The sequence below is a fragment of the Oncorhynchus clarkii genome, chromosome 8 (assembly GCF_045791955.1).
Source record: "Oncorhynchus clarkii lewisi isolate Uvic-CL-2024 chromosome 8, UVic_Ocla_1.0, whole genome shotgun sequence".
NCBI classification, from domain to species: Eukaryota; Metazoa; Chordata; class Actinopteri; order Salmoniformes; family Salmonidae; genus Oncorhynchus; species Oncorhynchus clarkii.
This window is the reverse complement of record NC_092154.1, coordinates 24036050-24057386: the sequence shown is the minus strand read 5'-3', so window position 1 is coordinate 24057386 and position 21337 is coordinate 24036050. Positions and strand designations below refer to the sequence as shown.

Genomic DNA, 21337 nt, shown 5'->3' with positions numbered 1-21337 from the left:
TGATTAATAGAATTAGCTACTTTTCATTCCCTTTATTGGTGAGACACAACTCGTCAAATGCTGTTGAGACATAGAGACAGCTTCATGAAAATATATTATTGTCAGGAGTTGTGGAAAAACAAACAACAGGGTCTGGAAAATGTTTTTGTATAGAGCCAGATCAGCCATATTCATCAGAGTGATACGTCTAAGGTACAGTGTTGGTTTGGATGTAGCCATAGTGATTTTATAGCTCTGTGTCCCTATTAAATGAATAGAGACATGTACAACTGAATCAGAAACAAATCATGTCTGGATTCCCTCTGCATTGATAGAACTAGATAAGATATAACCTAGAGGATCATTTGGAATATTTTATGCAAATATATATAAAGATGGCAGAGCAGTCGTGATCTAATTCATAGTAAAGCTGAGAACTCCGTCGTATTAGCTCAAACCACTTTATAATCCCTCCCCACACAATCTTGAATTGAAGACCCTAAATACGTTCAACACGAGATAACCTTTCCAAGCAAGGTTTCTATCATAACAAATTCGGCCCGAGGGAATTTGTTAGCGATGTTTCAATTATTTTCTTGATGCTGGAAAATAACAATTGAGAGCTCTGACTGCTTCCAAAATATAACTGTCCCTGTTCGCCTGCCCAGGTCAAGATCAATGCTTTGTTTTGCCACCAAGCTGCATCTCTCCAAATCTATCTATCCAAGATGAACAACAAATGTAAAAAGCTCTATAGAAATAAATATAACGATACAGTAAAATAACAAGATTGTTCCATCGCTTCACAAACACAAAACAATAGCTCACACAGCAACATTTAACACAATGCAATATATTCCGTTCCCCTATTGGTGGGAAAATAAGACTAAGTGAAGTAAAGCAACAATGAAGAGAAGATTAACATTTAGCTGCTTACAAATGTTGGCATTAACTTGGATGAACAAATAATGTCAGTGTTTGTAGTCCCTTTTCAATCAGTCCTGTATTATACGTTGTGCTGTGAGTTGCTCTATTGTGAAATTATTCAATGTGGAATGTTTATGAAACTATGAGCTGGATCCAATCCGTATTGCAGAAGATAAACGTTTTAGCGCAAGTAAAACGTAAAGGAAATTTCCCAATGCACCAACATATGCTGTGTTTACATCTGTGAATGCCGAAACATTGCCTTGAAATTTCATTCGAGCTATAGTGCGGATCTCCCGCGATACGGATTGAATCTAGGCCTACCTTACCATATCCAGGTTTAATGGCTGGGGTTTGGTAACCTCTATCCATAGAACAGTCAGAGAAATTACACTTGACACACAGATCACAGATCAAGTTACCAAAATGAAGTAGAAATTAATGGACCATTCTATACATTCCTTTCTGCATATGTTATTCAGTAGTAGAGCATCTGAAGCTTAATGTTTCAAAAATATACATGCCAAATCATCTCATCATTGTGTTGATGATGATGATGGTTGGTTGACCAAGATAAAGTAAGCACTTTATGCAAAACATCCTCATGTAAGACACTGTAAAGGAGCATAACATTGCTTTCCAGCAAAAAAAGCACACACAAGATTCACAAATAGACAACTACAAATTAGAACTACACCTAAACTTGATCCATTTTCAACACACATTGACAATGCTGCAGCTTTTAAAAACTCTGTCATGTTAGTCTTTGGGTTTGAAATATAGGCCTATGCCTGAGCATTTAGTCCAGATTTGACCTTTTTCCTTCATTGCTGCCCATACTGGAGTTCTACAGACGGCATAATGAGAACGGAACAGCTAAAATGGATGACATTTCTGTACAGGAATGGTGACCCTGCTGAGAATCCTAGGCATGTGCAACACCAACTGAGAAGCAATTATACGGGGGCATATCAGATATACCATCAATATTTACACAACACATAGCCAGTTGAAGATTAGCATCACAGTATGTACATTGCAAACTCCATTCTCTGCTTCTCCCGTTTCTTTTCTATAGAACTATACATTTCCCCATTTCTCTTTTCAGTACTGACTGGACCAGCTGATTGAGTCAAATATTATACAGTATACACATATTCATACTACTAGCTACCGTCCTGCTGCTCTGGAGGCTATAACCCTGGGGTGACATTGTGGACTGGGGAGATCACCAAGGGTTAGGGGCTAGCAGCAGCAGGAGGAGGAGGAAGAAGAGTTGAAGTGCTGGGAGGTCTAGAACTTGGTGCTGTGGCTGAAGCTGTCCGACATGATAATGTTCTTGTAGAAGTTGTCGGAGCGCACCGAGCAGTAACCTTTGACCTTGTCAATGACCTGGTGCACGGGGATGATGGAGGAGGAGGCCTCACCCTCCGAGGAGACAGTTTTAGCATTGGTCTGGTTGGCGTAACCTTTACCTGTTAAATATGAAGGAGAGACAAGGTCATGGTTCAGAAAGAACACAAGGATCTTTGTGCAGTGCACATTTTTGTTTTTTTCCCTTAAACTCACAATGACACAAAACGAATGGCTCCAGACAATTGACAAATAAGCAAAGTGAAAAACACACCACTAAGCACATACACAATGTAGATATAAATCTATATATGATTGTGTATATATGATTGTAGGTTGAATATGTGGCACTCATTTTAAACAATTCTAATGCATAGGCTTTGCCAAGATGATTCGCCTGTGTTTTCTGTGTAAAACAGCTTGTTTCTTAATCTTGAAAAATGTTTGAGGTTTAGGTTTATGTCTAGTTACTGTTTAAATTGAGTCCCAATATTTTCTGAGCAAAAGTTCACATGCATCTGTGCATTCTTGTGGAAATCATTCCTATACACGCATGCACATTCAAACAACCTTCAAATTCTACCACAACGGACAACTATGCATAACTCTGTGTATCTTGCCAAAATGTTTGAACCGTTTTCATCTGTTTTTGTCTTATTCTTGTTTTGTTTGCCAAGTGATAAAATATTTTGGTTGGTCTTTTCCATTTGATAATGTCAAGGCAAAAACATCCATCAAAACTCAATTATTTGAGTGGGTCAACTCAGGAATAACACAGGCTTTGCAATGCAAATACTTTGGCATCTTCAGTGACAGAACATCTGGCTGCCTCCTCACCAGACTGTCAACTCACCATGTATGGGAAAAAGCGCGACTAACAATTTTGACTTATCGAGAGTAGAAACATACAGTGCATTCGGAAAGTATTCAGACCCTTTGACTTTTTCCACATTTTGTTACATTACAGCCTTATTCTAAAATGGATTAAATAGTTTTCCCCCCTCATTAATCTACACAAAATACCAGGTTTTTAGATTTTTAGCAAATGTATAAAATAAACTGAAATATCACATTAACATAAGTATTCAGACCCTTTCCTCAGTACTTTGTTGAAGCACCTTTGGCAATGATTACACCCTCAAGTCTTCTTGGGTATGACGCTACAAGCTTGGCACACCTGTATTTCGGGAGTTTCTCCCATTCTTCTCTGCAGATCCTCTCAAACTCTGTCAGGTTGGATGGGGAGCGTGGCTACACAGCTTTTTTCAGGTCTCTCCAGAGATGTTCGATCGGGTTCAAGTTCGGGCTCTGGCTGGGCCACTCAAGGACATTCAGAGACTTGTCCCGAAGCAACTCTTGCGTTGTCTTGGCTGTGTGCTTAGGGTCATTGTCCTGTTGGAAGGTGAACCTTCACCCCAGTCTGAGGTCCTGAGCGCTCTGGAGCAGGTTTTCATCAAGGATCTCTCTGTACTTTGCTCCATCCATCTTTCCCTCGATCCTGACTAGATCCCAGTCCATGCCGCTGAAAAACATCCCCACAGCATGATGCTGCTACCACCATGATTCACTGTAGGGATGATGCCAGGTTTCCTACAGACGTGTGGAAAAGGGGAAGGGGTCTTAATTTTAATACTTTCTGAATGCACTGTATGACTATATATGTCTGCTTTCAGTTCGAGAGAGAAAGAGCTATAATCACTGTCACATATTATTGGAATTCAGGCCAAATATGTTCAATATTGTGTTCAATATTGGTTTCAGAGAATCTTGTTTCTCATGGTCTGCGAGTCTTTATGTGTCTTTTGGAAAAATCCAAGCGGGCAGTCATGTGCCTTTTACTGGAGGAATGGCTTCTGTCTGGCCACTCTACCATAAAGGCCTGGTTGGTGGAGTGCTGTAGAGATGGTTGTCCTTCTGGGAAACTGTCACATCTCTGGACCTCTGTCAGACTGACCATCGGATTCTTGGTCACCTCCCTGACCAAGGCCCTTCTCCCCCGATTGCTCAGTTTGACCGGGGCGGCCAGGTCTAGGAAGAGTCTTGCTGGTTCCAAACTTCTTCCATTTATGATGGATTCCACTGCGCTCTTGGGGACCTTCAATTCTGCATAAATGTTTTGCTACCCTTCCCCACATCTGTGCCTCGACACAATCCTGTCTCTCAGCTCTACGGACAATTCCTTTAACCTCATGGCTTGGGTTTAGCCTTATATAGACAGTTGTGAGCCTTTCCAAATCATGTCCAATCAATTGAATTTACCACAGGTGGACTCCAATCAAGTTGTAGAACGATCAATGGAAACAGGATGCACCTGAGCTCAATTTCGAGTCTCATAGCAAAGGGTCTGAATAGTTATGCAAATAAGGTATTTCTGTTTTTTAGAGTTGCAAAAATTTAAAAAAAAATGTTTTTGCTTTGTCATTATTGGGTATTGTGTGTAGATTAAGGAGGATTTTTTTTATTTAATACATTTTAGAATAAGGCTGTAACATAACACAATGTGGAAAAAAGGAAGGGGTCTGAATACCTTCTGAATGCACTGTGTGACTATATTAGTCTGCTTTCAGTTCAAGAGATAAACAGCTATAATCACTGTCACATATTAATCACTGGCTATTCATTAAATGTCATCCTTACTTTGATCTTTCACCAAACCAACATGTCTCATAGAGTCATTACTGCTCACTCTATTGCACGTGTCCATCCTAAAGTAACATAAGGTCATCGTTAAAGGCCCAGTGCAGTCATGTGTTTTGTATCATCGTTAAAGGCCCAGTGCAGTCATGTGTTTTGTATCATATTGTACAACAGCTGATGAAACTAACACTGTTAAAGTGTGACCAATTTTATTTGTGTTATTTCCTGATAGTTGCTGGTTGAAAATACAATCTACACGAGACCTTCTAATCAGCCTGTTTGCATGGGCGGTAGTTTCGGCCTGCCTGGTGACATCACCAGGTGGCAAATTGGTTAATATTTATTTTACCTCTTATTTACAATGACAGCCTACCACAGCCAAATCCTAACCCGGGCGATGCTGGGCCAACTGTGTGCCCTCTGGGACTCCCAATCACGGCCTGTGATAAAGCCTGGAATTGAACCAGGGTCTGTAGTGATGCCTCTAGCACTGAGATGCAATGCCTTAGACCGCTGCGCCACTCAGGAGCCCACTAATAGACCAGACCAATAACAAAGAGCGTTCCAAACCTATCTGCCAACAACAGCTCGGTTTAAGTTTTCCCTCCTCACTCAGACCACTCCCAGACAGCCCTAGCAAAATTCTAGCTTGAGAAATAGTTTTTGTCAATTTTTATGGAAAACTATTACAGTAAGGTACTTTACATTTTTTTGTTATTTAACCTTTATTTAACTAAGCAAGTCAGTTAAGAACACATTCTTATTTACATTGACAGCCTACCGGGGCAGAACAATAGATTTTTACCTTGTCAGCTCAAGGATTCAAACCTTTCGGTTACTGGCCCAACACTCTAACCACTAGGCTACCTGCTGCCCCACTTAATTGTTACCTAGAAATGATATGATATTGTGATTTTAAAAAAATGACTGCATTGGGCCTTTAAAGTGTGTACACAATTAATCAATATGTATATTCTGCTAAATCCATGAGCTGCTATGTCAAGTAGGGTTATTGGAGGCCACCTTTTGTTGGCAGTGTGCATGATGGCCTTTGTTTCTCAGGCTGTGACACCCACTGTTTTAAACGTTGTCAGACTAAATTAGTCCATTAGCTGGGGGATGCCATTAATCGTTGGATCAGTCCAATATGACAACATCATATGGCAATTACAGATTATCTCACTAACACATCTGGAAGCAATAGGAGAACACACTGCAGCCTAACATGAATGGTTCTCTCTCGAAGCCGTGGCCTAGCTCAGCGAGGCAAATAATAGTGAGAGTATCTACGCATGTGGATGCTGACAAATGACCTTTTACATGATCTGAGATCTCTGTGAAATGGAGACCCGAATGATAAGAACATGTTGTAACACGTTGCATACTGTACTTTCATCATTAACATTTCCATATGTACTATAATAGTGGCGGTCCCTCACTGGCTATTCTAGAGTGTCTGAGTACATTGGGTACATACCAGATTTGAAACATGTGCTAAATATCAGGAAGCCAAGGTACTTCACCATCGAATCATCACAGGGTCTGTGTATAAGCAGGTAATAACGCACAAACATCATGCTTGAATTGTGCATTTGGTTGTACAGTGCGTGACGGTGATCTTCATTCCATTCCGTGGGTCAGGGATGCACACACACAAACTACAATTTCCCATGTGACAGTGGAATGCTACAAATGCAAGCTGTGTGTTTACTGTGGTATCATTGCTGCTAGCAGAAAACAGAGGCATCCTAGTGGAGCAGAATTAGTGTGGTATGAGAGAGAGACATCCAGAACCGCTGAGAAGGCAAAGGAGCTCACCTGCCAAACTCTCTCATTGGTCAAATCAGTCAAATGTAACTACATCTGTATTTATACAGAACCAAATTAAACATCAATGTTGTTATAGCATGTTATGTCTGATTAAAATCTTGAGATGTTTTACAATGACTTTAGAGAGAACAATGGCAGAATAGAGCTCCTTGTGTTCCAGAGTCTTCATGTCACCATTCAATCTGGATTCAATCTAACTATCAAAGGTAGCATTTTGCATCGAAACCAAATGCACACATGCCAATTTTTATCCTCAACATGTTGTGTTAAATCCAAGATGTCACACAATATTTATATTTCAAACTATTAAATGCTGCATCGTTCTGTTAGACACACCAGTGTTAAGGATAAGTGCAACCAACAGCTGTTAGGTTGAATCCAGGCCTTCGTGTTCTAAAGGTGAAAGGTCAATAACACAACATTACATCACACTGTAAGAAAGCATGGAGTCAGGCTGGCTTTGATGCAGTTCAGTTTACCTCAGGAGGTTCTCCTTCGTGCTATTGGTGGGCTACATCTACACACCACAAACATAAATACATACAGGAGATCAGCCACCACGTAGCCCAGGAATGACATATTGTAAACAGAAAAGCAAGAAAATAAATGTTTCACACAGTCCAGCTAATAGAAATAGAGGAGAAAGGAAAAGTGTCCAGAGTTAAGTAAAGTATCCTTCTTCTTTTCATAACTACAAAATGTAAACTTTGGTATAAATGAAATGTGGGTCAATGAAAAAGACCAACTGAAAGTAGACAAACGGCTGTGTGGCTCAATATTAGACCCTCCCATAGTGTCTTACCTGCATTCCTGCTGCGCTTTGCAAAGGGGTTTAGAGTTGCTTTGGCCTTGGAAGTCCAGTTTGCTGTACTGGAGACAAAAGAGCTGGAGGACAGGGACTTCCTCACGGTGTCCGAGCAGGCCTTCTTGGTGTTGTTAGTGGCTGTCTTGCTCCAGTCTGCCATTCAACAAGACACATTTCACAAATGCTTATTTGGGAGAAAAAAATCATATAAAGAGTGAAGTGACATTTTATTAGGGCAGGGTTTTATGGAGTTTCTGTTTATTTGATTGCCTATAAATCTAAGACTTCTCAGGTTTTATAACCACGGTTCTTTGTTACTTTGGAAATCTGGAGTCTAACTTGCTGCACAGGAGTTTCACAGGACTTTCATTTCAATAGGAATTCTATTAACATTGGACAATATTAAATCAAATAATATTATCTTGTCTTTATCACATAATCACATCTGACTTTTATTAGCAATATACAAGTACAGTAATTTCCCTCCTCTCATCTAAAGCCTGATATGATGGTAGTATGATAACAGTTCTGAATATCAGGCCAGATATTTTTCCTGAGAGCAAGAAGAGTCTATTTCTTGTCTGTTTCCTGTCAGATCTTTACCTGAGTTGTCTGACAGGCGGAATCTGCCAAAACACAAGTATCTCCTCCACTGTTTCTGGACATTCTCCTTCAGTGCACAGTGGAATATGAAGATGAATAAACCTGTTGGCCAGAGAAGGACAATAAAGGAAAAAGCTGTTAAATAACAACGAAGATGACAGAGATGACAAACAACAGAGAGTTTGGGTTGGTTCGGCTTTCAGCTACCAGGTGTTGTACTAAGGAGCCCTCTGGTGGAACAAATAGTACATGACATGACAGTGAGGAAACTACTTATAATTCTTAACATATAATACAATACAGACCTGCTTTGTAAAATATTAATTTAAAAAAAATACACACACAAAACTACAAACATTCACATATCCTTAATTAGTAACCAACACTACTGTGTATTATCTTTAGGGTGCACAGCGCACCATAGGGAGGCCCTGTACCCTGCAGTGAGTTGAAGATGGAGAAGAGGTACATGAAGGCCAGGTTGACGGGTCCCCAGGCGAAGAAGGCGAAGCCCCAGGTCATGCCCAGGAGGAAGGTGAGACTGATGACGCTCCTCAGGTTCCTCAGCATCTCCTCACGCAGAGTGTGGTTGCTACGCTTCCCGTTGCGACCGCAGATCTGGATCATAACCACGATGAACATGGCCACGTTCAGGAGGAAGAGGACAGAGAAGTAGCCCACACACGTCACATAGAACACCACCTGGCTCCGGATCCAACAGCTGGAAGGAGGGAGGGGGGGGGGGTAGGATTAGTAATATTGGATGCAATAGGTTAACTGAAATGTTTTAGCTGGGAGGCTGGATCTATATAATGTACTGTATACATACATTAGTCCTGGTCCTATGACTCCCATATGGGAAACATACACTTGGATTACTCAGACTCCATCTACATACAGTGCCTTGCGAAAGTATTCGGCCCCCTTGAACTTTGCGACCTTTTGCCACATTTCAGGCTTCAAACATAAAGATATAAAACTGTATTTTTTTGTGAAGAATCAACAACAAGTGGGACACAATCATGAAGTGGAACGACATTTATTGGATATTTCAAACTTTTTTAACAAATCAAAAACTGAAAAATTGGGCGTGCAAAATTATTCAGCCCCCTTAAGTTAATACTTTGTAGCGCCACCTTTTGCTGCGATTACAGCTGTAAGTCGCTTGGGGTATGTCTCTATCAGTTTTGCACATCGAGAGACTGAAATTTTTTCCCATTCCTCCTTGCAAAACAGCTCGAGCTCAGTGAGGTTGGATGGAGAGCATTTGTGAACAGCAGTTTTCAGTTCTTTCCACAGATTCTCGATTGGATTCAAGTCTGGACTTTGACTTGGCCATTCTAACACCTGGATATGTTTATTTTTGAACCATTCCACTGTAGATTTTGCTTTATGTTTTGGATCATTGTCTTGTTGGAAGACAAATCTCCGTCCCAGTCTCAGGTCTTTTGCAGACTCCATCAGGTTTTCTTCCAGAATGGTCCTGTATTTGGCTCCATCCATCTTCCCATCAATTTTAACCATCTTCCCTGTCCCTGCTGAAGAAAAGCAGGCCCAAACCATGATGCTGCCACCACCATGTTTGACAGTGGGGATGCTGTGTTGCTTTTACGCCAAACATAACGTTTTGCATTGTTGCCAAAAAGTTCAATTTTGGTTTCATCTGACCAGAGCACCTTCTTCCACATGTTTGGTGTGTCTCCCAGGTGGCTTGTGGCAAACTTTAAACGACACTTTTTATGGATATCTTTAAGAAATGGCTTTCTTCTTGCCACTCTTCCATCAAGGCCAGATTTGTGCAATATACGACTGATTGTTGTCCTATGGACAGAGTCTCCCACCTCAGCTGTAGATCTCTGCAGTTCATCCAGAGTGATCATGGGCCTCTTGGCTGCATCTCTGATCAGTCTTCTCCTTGTATGAGCTGAAAGTTTAGAGGGACGGCCAGGTCTTGGTAGATTTGCAGTGGTCTGATACTCCTTCCATTTCAATATTATCGCTTGCACAGTGCTCCTTGGGATGTTTAAAGCTTGGGAAATCTTTTTGTATCCAAATCCGGCTTTAAACTTCTTCACAACAGTATCTCGGACCTGCCTGGTGTGTTCCTTGTTCTTCATGTTGCTCTCTGCGCTTTTAACGGACCTCTGAGACTATCACAGTGCAGGTGCATTTATACGGAGACTTGATTACACACAGGTGGATTGTATTTATCATCATTAGTCATTTAGGTCAACATTGGATCATTCAGAGATCCTCACTGAACTTCTGGAGAGAGTTTGCTGCACTGAAAGTAAAGGGGCTGAATAATTTTGCACGCCCAATTTTTCAGTTTTTGATTTGTTAAAAAAGTTTGAAATATCCAATAAATGTCGTTCCACCTTATGATTGTGTCCCACTTGTTGTTGATTCTTCACAAAAAAATACAGTTTTATATCTTTATGTTTGAAGCCTGAAATGTGGCAAAAGGTCGCAAAGTTCAAGGGGGCCGAATACTTTCGCAAGGCACTGTACCTTATGTTATGTTTTCTATCCTATCTCATTGAGCTTGATGCAGGACTTACAATTCAGAAGAGCCTTGTGCAGTCTCCCCCATTCCATACTGCATTTTCCCATAGGAGTTTTTGTCAAAAGCTACCACTATGGCCACTATCGCAGCAGGCAGACCTGGAAGTGAGACATGGTAATAACAATTCAGGTACACCACGATCCAAACAAATGTGAAAATGCCGTGTGGAGCGTAGATAATTCATGCTACCATGCATTTCAATAGGAAGCAAGAATATGACACATACAGCATACTGTATAACAATTAGTTCATCCAACTTTAGTGACACTTACCCCAGCCGACGATGCAGAACTTGAGGATGTACCTCCGGATGTAGGTGTTGAAGACTTTGACCAGGGCGATGTACATGTGGATGGACTCGAGGCCCATCCAGGTGAAGGATGTGAGCAGGAAGAAGTGGAGGAAGACGGCCACGGCTACACACAGGCCCTCCACATCGAAGGAAGCCAGCCAGCCATCCAACAGGAACACCATGTTGAGGAACAGCAGCGACGTGCTCAGGTTCATCAGGATCTTAGAGGGGTAGTCACGACGTAACTTCCTGTACAAGACATACACTGAATAACACTGTGACGACTACAGCTCTGGTTGTCTTTCTTATAATATCATGGCCAATGACTAGGACCAAGAGTCCAGGTGACGTAGATTCAGAAGACTAGTTATAGGAGTATTTCCTAGTCACATGTAATATGGATGGAAACACACTCACTCAAAGGCAATATAAGTCAGAAGTGTTGCAGCAGAGAAGATGGCCGATATGCCACATCCGATGTAGGTGATGAAAGTGAGAATCTTGGTGTTTTTCTCATCAATCTGTGCAGCGGATCCAGAGATATCCTTCACAGAGAATACAAAAACATCTTAGACACACTAGCCCATTTTATACAAGGAAACACTACTGTTTTAAATGATTCAGAGTTACATTTACATGATTGTATTAGTCTTACCATTAGGATGCCAAAGTGTGTGAGGTGATCACAGAGGCAGATAGTCTTGTTTCTATTGGACATGGGACTAACCCTGCAGCCTTTACTGTTCCAGCCACCTGTACCGTCTTGTGGAAACAAAGATACAGTACATTCTACAATTGTATTTGGAGACATATCTTATCTTTAAAATACAATTCAAATATTTTGTTCAGACTTACTCTTCATGGTGAAATCCCAGAACATGCAGGTTGGCTTTGGTTTTGTCTGAAAGACACCGACACACTTAATCACCGTCTGACAACAGGCAGACGTTCCAGGTGGCAATTTGTATTGTACTACTACTTTAACTGAGGAAGTACCATCAGGAATCAAATATCATCAACTGGGTGGTAACAGAAATGATTTCTTTGACCTATGTGGAATGAGTTTATTATCAAAATAAGAGGAGGAAAAAAATAAGCGAGGGAGAAAACAAAGAAGAAACAGAGGAGGAACAGAGCATATAGAGAGGAGAGGAGAGGAGAGGAGAGGAGAGGAGAGGAGAGAAGAGAAGAGAAGAGGAGAGGAGAGCAGAGGAGAGCAGAGGAGAGGAGAGCAGAGGAGAGCAGAGGAGAGGAGAGCAGAGGAGAGGTGAGGAGAGGAGAGGTGAACAGAGGTGAGGTGAGGAGAGCAGAGAAGAGCAGAGGAGAGGTGAGGAGAACAGAGGAGAACAGAGGAGAGGAGAGGTGAGGAGAACCGAGGTGAGGAGAGGAGAGCAGAGGTGAGGGGAGGAGAGCAGAGGTGAGGTGAGGTGAGGAGAGGAGAGGTGAGGTGAGGTGAGGAGAGGAGAGGTGAGGAGAACAGAGGTGAGGTGAGGAGAGGTGAGGAGAACAGAGGTAAGGAGAGGAGAGCAGAGGTGAGGGGAGGAGAGCAGAGGTGAGGTGAGGTGAGGAGAGGAGAGGTGAGGTGAGGTGAGGAGAGGAGAGGTGAGGAGAACAGAGGTGAGGAGAACAGAGGTGAGGAGAGGTGAGGAGAACAGAGGTGAGGAGAGCAGAGGTGATGAGAGGAGAGGAGATGTGAGGTGAGGTGAGGAGAGGAGAACAGAGGTGAGGAGAGCAGAGCAGAGGTGAGGTGAGGTGAACAGAAGAGAGGAGAGGTGAGGAGAGGTGAGGAGAGCAGAGCAGAGGTGAGGTGAACAGAGGAGAGGTGAGGAGAACCGAGTAGAGGCGAGGCGAGGAGAGCAGAGGTGAGGAGAGGAGAGCAGAGGTGAGGTGAGGAGAGCAGAGGTGAGGAGAGGTGAGGAGAACAGAGGTGAGGAGAGCAGAGGAGAGGAGAGGACGGGTGAGGTGAGGTGAGGAGAGGAGAGCAGAGGTGAGGTGAGGAGAACAGAGGTGAGGAGAGTAGAGGTGAGGACAGCAGGTAGACTACCTGGTAGTTCAGGTGTGCTATCTCAATCTCCACGGGATCCTGCAGGTTACTGATGGAGTAATTGCCCACACTGCTGGCCACAACATAGCTGTTAAGAGATAGCTCGTCCTGTTTATCCTGAGAATGATCAAAGAAAACACACCAAATTTGTTGAGTTGCATGAAAAAGAGCTATAAACCTGGACATGTCACTCATAACTATAGATTTACATACCAGACACATGAGTCACCATCCATGAAATGGATGCGTGCGAAATGAAAACATACTGTTATATGCTGAAAGGACACACTAAATCAGACACATTCCATCTAAAAGACGTATAAACCTGGAATAGTCCTGTTTTGCGGAAGAACATGAAGTTGATCCTGGAGACAGCAGCAATCTCAGCATTGGTCCGGGTCAGGTTGTTGAGCAGTGTAGCTGGCAGTGTGACCTGAGCCAGGGGGTTCAGCTGACCCGACTTAAAGGCAATCTGGTGGCAGAGAATCTAGTTAGACCATTGGCTTTACAATAGACAATCCTATGTGACAGTACTTGACTTGCCAATGTAGACAGGTGCCTGCTGACTAATATGCTGATTATATAACAAGTCCCCTGCTGTACCATCTGGAGGTCCTTTCCAAACCTCTGGCGTCCCCGTGCCCTGACATGCCACCACACGTGTCTTGTCACATTTTTACATGATCCACAACATGTGGTGGAGTATGATTAAAGTGTGCCCTTTCTGCTGGCACAGCACAGCACCAGCACAGCATTAGCACAGCATTGACACAGCATTGACACGTAAGGCAAAGGCATAGGGTAAAACACGTGAACCAAAGTGACAACACAGGAAATCAAGAGAGAGGGAAGGCTGTGGTGGACTCGGCTTGCTAGTTAGTCAGCTGATCCTTGCATAATTCTGAATAACAGGACTCCATGTGCAGCACAAGGTTATGAATGTACAGAAAATACTGTTAATTACTTAAACAAATATACATCCTCCCATTTATGTTACATGGACTCAACAGGTCTGATGGGTTGTGAGTCACCTTTAACACTGAACGAGAGTTTCCACAGGAAGGCTTTCCTGGAAACCCCGGCTGACTGGTTGACTGGCTGACTGGTTGACTGGTTGACTGCCTGACTGGTTGACTGGCTGACTGGTGGACTGGCTGACTGGTTGACTGGCTGACTGGTGGACTGGCTGACTGGTGGACTGGCTGACTGGTGGACTGTCTGACTGGTGGACTGGCTGACTGGTGGACTGGCTGACTGGCTGACTGGTGGACTGGCTGACTGTTGGACTGGCTGACTGTTGGACTGGCTGACTGGTGGACTGGCTGACTGGTGGACTGGTGGACTGGTGGACTGGCTGACTGGTGGACTGCCTGACTGGCTCACACACACAGTAGGAGTAGTGGTGGGGCATAACAACCCCTATTGACTCTCAGGGCACATTGACTGTGAATGAAACAACAACTGCCAGGTATGGATGTTATGAGCTTTGTGCACAGCAGAGACATATATATATAGTAGGAATCAAATATCATCAACTGGGTGGTAACAGAAAAAAACATGTTTTACCTATGTGGAATGAGTTCATTATCATAATACAGTACAGTGCAGCAGATAATACTAATCTCTATAACTCTTGTGTATAACACTGACCCTAACTGTTTAGTGAGTACCTGGAGGTCTGTGGAGTTGGGGTGTATGAAGGCACTGAAGGAGGTCCCATTGAAATTGCTGTAGTTGAGGGCTGAAATTCCCAGAGCCAGATTTTTAGAGGTTATGTTTTCTGTAGGCCCATCAAACTCTATCTTCTGAACCAGCTCATCCACCGTCTTCAATGTGCTACACATAGATAGAGAGACATTTAGGGGTTATCACAAAAATGGACTTTCACTAGTGTATCACAGTACTTTGGTACTTTGGTACAAAGAGACCACACAGACCCTATACAGTAGATCTACCTGCGAGATATAGTCATCACTCATGTATGTATCCCTCCCAGCATGCTGGACAGTCAGTAAGAAGTGGGTTCTGAGGAGAGGAAAGACAATCGCAATGGGAGCAGAGAGGAGTATCTTACCACGCTGAGGATGTAACCAGGGCTGACATGGAGCTGGTCATCACGTTAGAGAGGATGCTAACTACGGTTTTGGCCAGATGGGTGTTGATCTTGGCCACTTTGACCAGCTCCTTAACCTTTCCCACCACCTTGAACACCTCGTCTGCGGAGAGCTCGTTGTTGGTGATGTTATCAAGTTGGACGGCGACTTCGGCAGCATTCTCTGTTTGGAGACAGTTAGAAGGGAGACGGATAAACAACTAGAGAGCTCTCCTTGGGCTGTCAATAGACACGTATTATCAGCTGTCTGATGACTGCCCACTGTCTGCCACGGTGAGGGCGTTTACACACGTTTTATCTCTAAAATTGCATCTCAGTGGGCATCTCTGTCCCTCTATGTCTCTAAGAGCAGTGTGTTGAGATCAAATACATCTCAAGTATTCATTCGGGCAGCCGTTTTGATTTCATCTGCTGTGGAGTCATTAAAGTGATTTGAGAGAGCGTGAAGATGTCTGTGGCCTACCTGCTGACACTTTGATGTTATCGATAGCAATGCAATTCCTGAGGTCTGGGGCGCACCAAAACGTTGTGTAATTCAGGGGGCTGATCACACTGGGGATAAACAAACACAGAATGCAATCTGGTATTTTGAGGAAAGATAAATTACCTCAACAAATGAATGCGTTCATTGTCAGAATATCAGCAATGTCAAGTTCTTAGATCTTTTAAAAGCAGACTGATATCCCATTGATATCCCATTGACATCCCATTGATATCCCATTGACATCCCATTGATATCCCACTGATATCCCATTGACATCCCATTGATATCCCATTGACATCCCATTGATATCCCATTGATATCCCATTGACATCCCATTGATATCCCATTGATATCCCATTGATATCCCATTGATATCCCATTGACATCCCATTGATATCCCACTGATATCCCATTGACATCCCATTGATATCCCATTGACATCCCATTGATATCCCATTGATATCCCATTGACATCCCATTGATATCCCATTGATATCCCATTGATATCCCATTGATATCCCATTGACATCCCATTGATATCCCACGGATATCCCTGGAAATGGGTGATGTAATATTCCTGGAAATAAAAATGAACTTGCTAATTGTTTGTATAAAGATAGGACATCCTTTGATACAGTGAATGTGTCAGTCTCACCATGTTCTGGATGCAGTCTGGTCTTTGTTGGGGAAACAGGGGATGTACTGAGTGACCATTGGTCTGCTCTCTGGCCAGATGTAATGGAGGGGAGTTTCCCCCGTGCAGTTCTCTGAATGACAGAGAAAAGCATGCAGCAAGAACATTTTTAACACTGCACACCAGCAATATATTAAGATCCAATGACTACAATAAGATGTTCAGAAACCTTCGAGGCATTCACATTTCAAACCTAATCTAATTAGGAGGTGCTTTAGAGTCGATGTGTAACCGTGCGCTGTGAAATTGGGTTCTTTCTCTGGGCTATGTGAGGGTCATGTTTTTGTGATCTTGGCGAGGATCGCTGCCCCAGTCACTTCCTGCAGTAAGAAGGGAGGCATTGAAGTGATTTAAATGGGTCTGGGTGAGATCATGTCCTACCGACAGACTGCACGGCGACAGTGTCTAGCTCCAGTCTGTTGCTGATGCTGGTGCCGCTTCGGCCCATCCTGGTGGAGATGGCAGCTTCTCCCAGGGTCACGTTGGTGGTGGTCTTGTAGACCAGCAGGGCCCGGCAGGTGTATCTGGAGGGTGGAGAAGGAAGAGGAGGACGGGTGGGGAAGAATGAAGAGGGAAGAAGAGTAGCAGGATACTTAATTCACATGGAAAGGCAGACCTAGTGAATTACCATTCTTCTTTTAGGATTAGGGTTGTAAAGGCACAGAGTTTTCCCGAGTCACGTGATGTGGTCAGGAACAACTCCCTACCTACCATACCATATTAAATATTGTCGTTACCTTTTACTCTCTAGCTGTAAGTCACTGCAAGGCTGGACACTGGGAACAAGATAAAAAGGAAATGGAGGGCGATCAACATTATTGATCTGTAATACAGCTCTAAAGAAAACTACATAGAATGGACATGGAGCTGCATTTTAGGATGGCACAAAGATCTAATTGCTTACCTGACATTAGCGACATAGACCATGTGTGTCCAGTTTTGGAATGTTTGATTGAGCTGTAAATGAACCAGTAAAACAGTGAAGTTCTCACATAGCCATCTTAAGATGACTGCACTAATTGTAATGCACTATAAGAGCGTCTGCTAAATGTAAATGGAATGAATTCAGTTCATCTTGTATTCTATTGATGATTTGATACTAGATGAATTGAACATGACCAGAAGCCTTACCCATTGTGCAACAGATTTCTCAACATCAGACTCTCTTACGTCGGCCTCCTTGTCACGGACAAGAAAGGAGATCCTGTAGAAAAGACCCTCTGCAATTGAAAAGAAAACACATCAATCTATATTTGACGCAGTTCATTTTACAACTCTCGATGGAACACGTGTCTATGCTGCATAGCAGGAGTGCAAGGGTTGAGACACAATTGAGTTAAGTAAAATCCAATTTCATACGACAAATGATGTTGACAAGCTGGTCCTCCACGGAATAAAAAACATGGGGGGTTTTTCATAAGGAAGAGGCTAAATTAAAATACTCTGTTATCATCCTAGACGACAGTAATCAAAATAGAACTAATAGATATAGTACATGCCATTATATGACTGATCTGTATTCAGTGTCCAAATGATTGATTGTAAATGAGAGCATGTACCGTGTAGTACATCACTCTGTTTGACCGTGTTGTTGATCTGCTGCTATGCCTCACAGCCATCACAAGATGGCTCCCAAGCCTCTTCTGTTGTTACTGCTGATCTCAGTACAGTACAATGCTGTTTCTAATCCATATCAAAACTTTTCTTCGGAGACTCCAGTAATTAGAGATTCGGTAGATAGGTCACCTCAGAAAGTTCTGAAGTATTCAAAAGATATATATATATATATATCTTTGTTGATCAATAGTGTTCTTTTTTTCATCGATTTTCTATCGTAGAGCAGTAACAGATTACATTTAGAGGAGCAGTTATTTGCTCTAAAATCAAATGATAACAGTATTGGAAGTCTCCCAAAAAACATGTATTATTAAAAACTTGAAATCACAAGATGAGAGCTGGGCCCCATCAGCAGAGAAGAGGCCATTCTAGAGTTCAGTGATTTGTCACCTACAGTACACGCCAATGTTACTGTTCTACGGCCCGTCCAAAATCACAACACAACCTCAGTCATCAACCTCCTCCAATAGGACGCCTAATTTCCACCAGTTTTCCTATGTCAACCTCATCCCACCACTACTACAGTAGCATTCAAAGCAGAGATTTTTTTATTCAGCCTTATTTAACCAGGTAGGCCAGTTGAGAACAAGTTCTCATTTACAACTGCGACCTGGCCAAGATAAAGCAAAGCAGTGAGACAAAAACAACAACACAGAGTTACACATGGGATAAACAAACAATAACACAATAGAAACATCTGTGTACAGTGTGTGCAAAATGAAGTAAGGAGGTAAGGCAATAAATTGGCCAATAGTGGCAAAGTAATTACAATTTAGCAATTTACACTGGAGTGATACATGTGCAGATGAGAATGTGAAAGTAGAAAATACTGGTGTGCAAAAGATCAGAAAAACAAAAACGGAGATGAGGTAGGTAGTTGGTTGGATGGGCTATTTACAGATGGGCTGTATACAGCTGCAGTGATCGGTAAGCTGCTCTGACAGCTAAAATTCAGCGAAAGAGGCTCTCTACCTTTATGTTTCTACATATAGTGCTTCGGAAAGTATTCAGACCTCTTGACTTTTTCCACATTTTGTTAGGTTACAGCCTTATTCTAAAATGTATTAAATTATTTTTTCCCCTCATCAATCGACATACAATACCCTATAATGACAAAGCAAAAACTGGTTTCTAGAAATTGGAAATATCACATTAACATAAGTATTCAGACCCTTTCCTCAGTACTTTGTTGAAGCACCTTTGGCAATGATTACAGCCTCGAGTCTTCTTGGGTATGACGCTACAAGCTTGGCACACCTGTATTTTGAGAGTTTCTCCCATTCTTCTCTGCAGATCCTCTCAAACTCTGTCAGGTTGGATGGGGAGTGTTGCACTCACAACTATTTTCAGGTCTCTCCAGAGATCGGGTTCAAGTCCGGGCTCTGGCTGGGCCACTCAGGGACATTTAGAGACTTGTCCCGATGCCACTCATGTGTGGCCCTGAGCACTCTGGAGCAGGTTTTCATCAAGGATCTCTCTGTACTTTGCTCCGTTCATCTTTGCCTCGATCCTGACTAGTTTCCCAGTCCCTGCCGCTGAAAAACATCCCCACAGCATGATAATGCCACCACCATACTTCACCGTAGGGATAGTGCCAGGTTTCCTCCAGACGTGATGCTTGGCATTCAGGCCAAATAGTTAAATCTTGGTTTCATCAGACCAGAGAGTCTTGTTTCTCATGGTCTGGCCACTCTACCATAAAGGCCTGATTGGTGGAGTGCTACAGAGATGATTGTCCTTCTGGAATGTTCTTCCATCTCCACATAGGAACTCTGGAGCTCTGTCAGAGTGACCATCAGGTTCTTGGTCACCTCCCTGACCAAGGCCCTTCTCACCCGATTGCTCAGTTTGGCCGGGTGGCCAGCTCTAGGAAGAGTCTTGGTGGTTCCAAACCTTTTCCATTTAAGAATGATGGAGGCCACTGTGTTCTTGGGGACCTTCAATGTTGCAGAAAATGTTTTGGTACCCTTCTCCAGATCTGTGCCTCGACAAAATTCTGTCTCGGAGCTCTACGGACAATTCCTTCTTCCTTCTTCTCATGGCTTGGTTTTTGCTCTGACATGCACTGTCAACTGAGGGACCTTATATAGACAGGTGTGTACTTTTCCAAATCATGTCCAACCAATTTAATTTACCACAGGTGGACTCCAATCAAGTTGTAGAAACAACAGGATGCACCTGAGCTCAATTTCCAGTCTCATAGCAAAGTGTATACATACTTATGTAAATAAGGTATTTCTGTTTTTTATTTGTAAAACATTTCCAAAATTTGTAAAAACCTGTTTACATTTTGTCATTATGGTATATTGTGTGTAGATTACTGAGGATATTTTTTTATGTAATCAATTTTGGAATAACGCTGTAACATAACAAAATGTTACTCGTCGAACACTCTCGCACTGTATAAGTTGTTATTGCGAAAAAAAAACACAGACATGAAAAATTAAAGGGAGTTTTACAATGGCATGGGGCGAGAACAGGGGTGCCCGTGATGCAGGCTGTGGTACGTGCGATGGCGTGTGTGGTGGACACTGTGCCACTGCCTGCATTCAGCACTTCATGTGGAGTGGTAAGAGGAAAGTAGGGGCTCTCTGTAGGAACAAAAGACTGATGATCCACATCAATGACGGCTAGTGGCATGGGAGTGGTCTGTGTCTCTCTGTCTGTGACGGTGCTCTGATTCACAGTCACATTGTTGCCAGGGCCCAATCTGCTTACTGACGTGCTTGCAGCAGTGGAGGGTGTGTGTTAGATGAGGGCCGGTCCATGTCTATTTCCCTGTGTGTCCTCACTGTGGTTGGCTCTGAAGGAGACTGATACAGGGCTAGCCCCAGCCTGGTAGGTGTTTAGGGCCGTAAGAGGCTGGTTGGTGAGGGTATCGGTGAACTGGATATTTGGAGAAACAGTTGGCTGTTTATTGGCAGTGGTGAGTTGTGTGTATGTGGCAGACTGTGTGTTTGAGGCAGAAGGAGGCTGCATAATTGTGGTAACAGTGGTGGGCTGTATAATTGCAGCCTAATGGTGAGGTTACCAGAGGCAGCAGCAGTGAGCTGTGTGTCTGGGGAAGTGGACAATGCTGTGTTCTCTCTGCTCTCTTCAGGCCAGGCCAGTGTTCCATCAGTTCCAGCAGGCTGAGTGGGCTCTGACTGGCTGCCAGTGAGTGTAGAGGATTGTCGGAATGCAGCCATTGGTCTGGTGGGCAGTGAGGCGCTAGCTCTCCAATACGAGGAGCGTTTGTTGTCATCGGTCTGTGGAATACGGGAGATTCAGAAGCATCGGACATGAGCTGATCTGACCTGGAGGTCATGGCGGAGAGTGTGTGTCTGTGTGAATCACACAACCAAGACCGCTGACCGGCCGTGACCAGCCTAATTCATGCATATATGCCTGCTG

At 43.0% G+C, this 21337-nt stretch overlaps 1 protein-coding gene across 6 annotated transcripts in view; it reads right to left on the bottom strand.

Moving 5' to 3' along the window:
- LOC139415143 (adhesion G protein-coupled receptor G6) overlaps positions 1-21337 on the bottom strand; it is a 55036-nt gene continuing 33699 nt past the window's right edge. For 2 of the 6 annotated variants that reach the window (XM_071163004.1, XM_071163003.1), the window contains exons 6-25: positions 17459-17547; positions 17232-17284; positions 17065-17103; positions 16709-16851; positions 16289-16400; positions 15613-15701; positions 15111-15312; positions 14707-14872; positions 13362-13508; positions 13037-13153; positions 11848-11893; positions 11648-11754; positions 11410-11537; positions 10973-11241; positions 10696-10798; positions 8572-8855; positions 8135-8236; positions 7529-7684; positions 7206-7243; positions 1-2381 (exon numbers count right to left, since the gene is read on the bottom strand). In XM_071163004.1, coding sequence (XP_071019105.1) covers positions 7227-7243; positions 7529-7684; positions 8135-8236; positions 8572-8855; positions 10696-10798; positions 10973-11241; positions 11410-11537; positions 11648-11754; positions 11848-11893; positions 13037-13153; positions 13362-13508; positions 14707-14872; positions 15111-15312; positions 15613-15701; positions 16289-16400; positions 16709-16851; positions 17065-17103; positions 17232-17284; positions 17459-17547 — 2369 coding nt within the window. In that variant the 3' untranslated portion in view covers positions 1-2381; positions 7206-7226. Of the gene's footprint in view, positions 2382-6373; positions 6439-7205; positions 7244-7528; positions 7685-8134; positions 8237-8553; positions 8856-10695; positions 10799-10972; positions 11242-11409; positions 11538-11647; positions 11755-11847; positions 11894-13036; positions 13154-13361; positions 13509-14706; positions 14873-15110; positions 15313-15612; positions 15702-16288; positions 16401-16708; positions 16852-17064; positions 17104-17231; positions 17285-17458; positions 17548-21337 lie in introns of all 6 variants that reach the window. The other 4 variants (XM_071163001.1, XM_071163000.1, XR_011634943.1 and 1 more) reach the window with 3 other exon arrangements.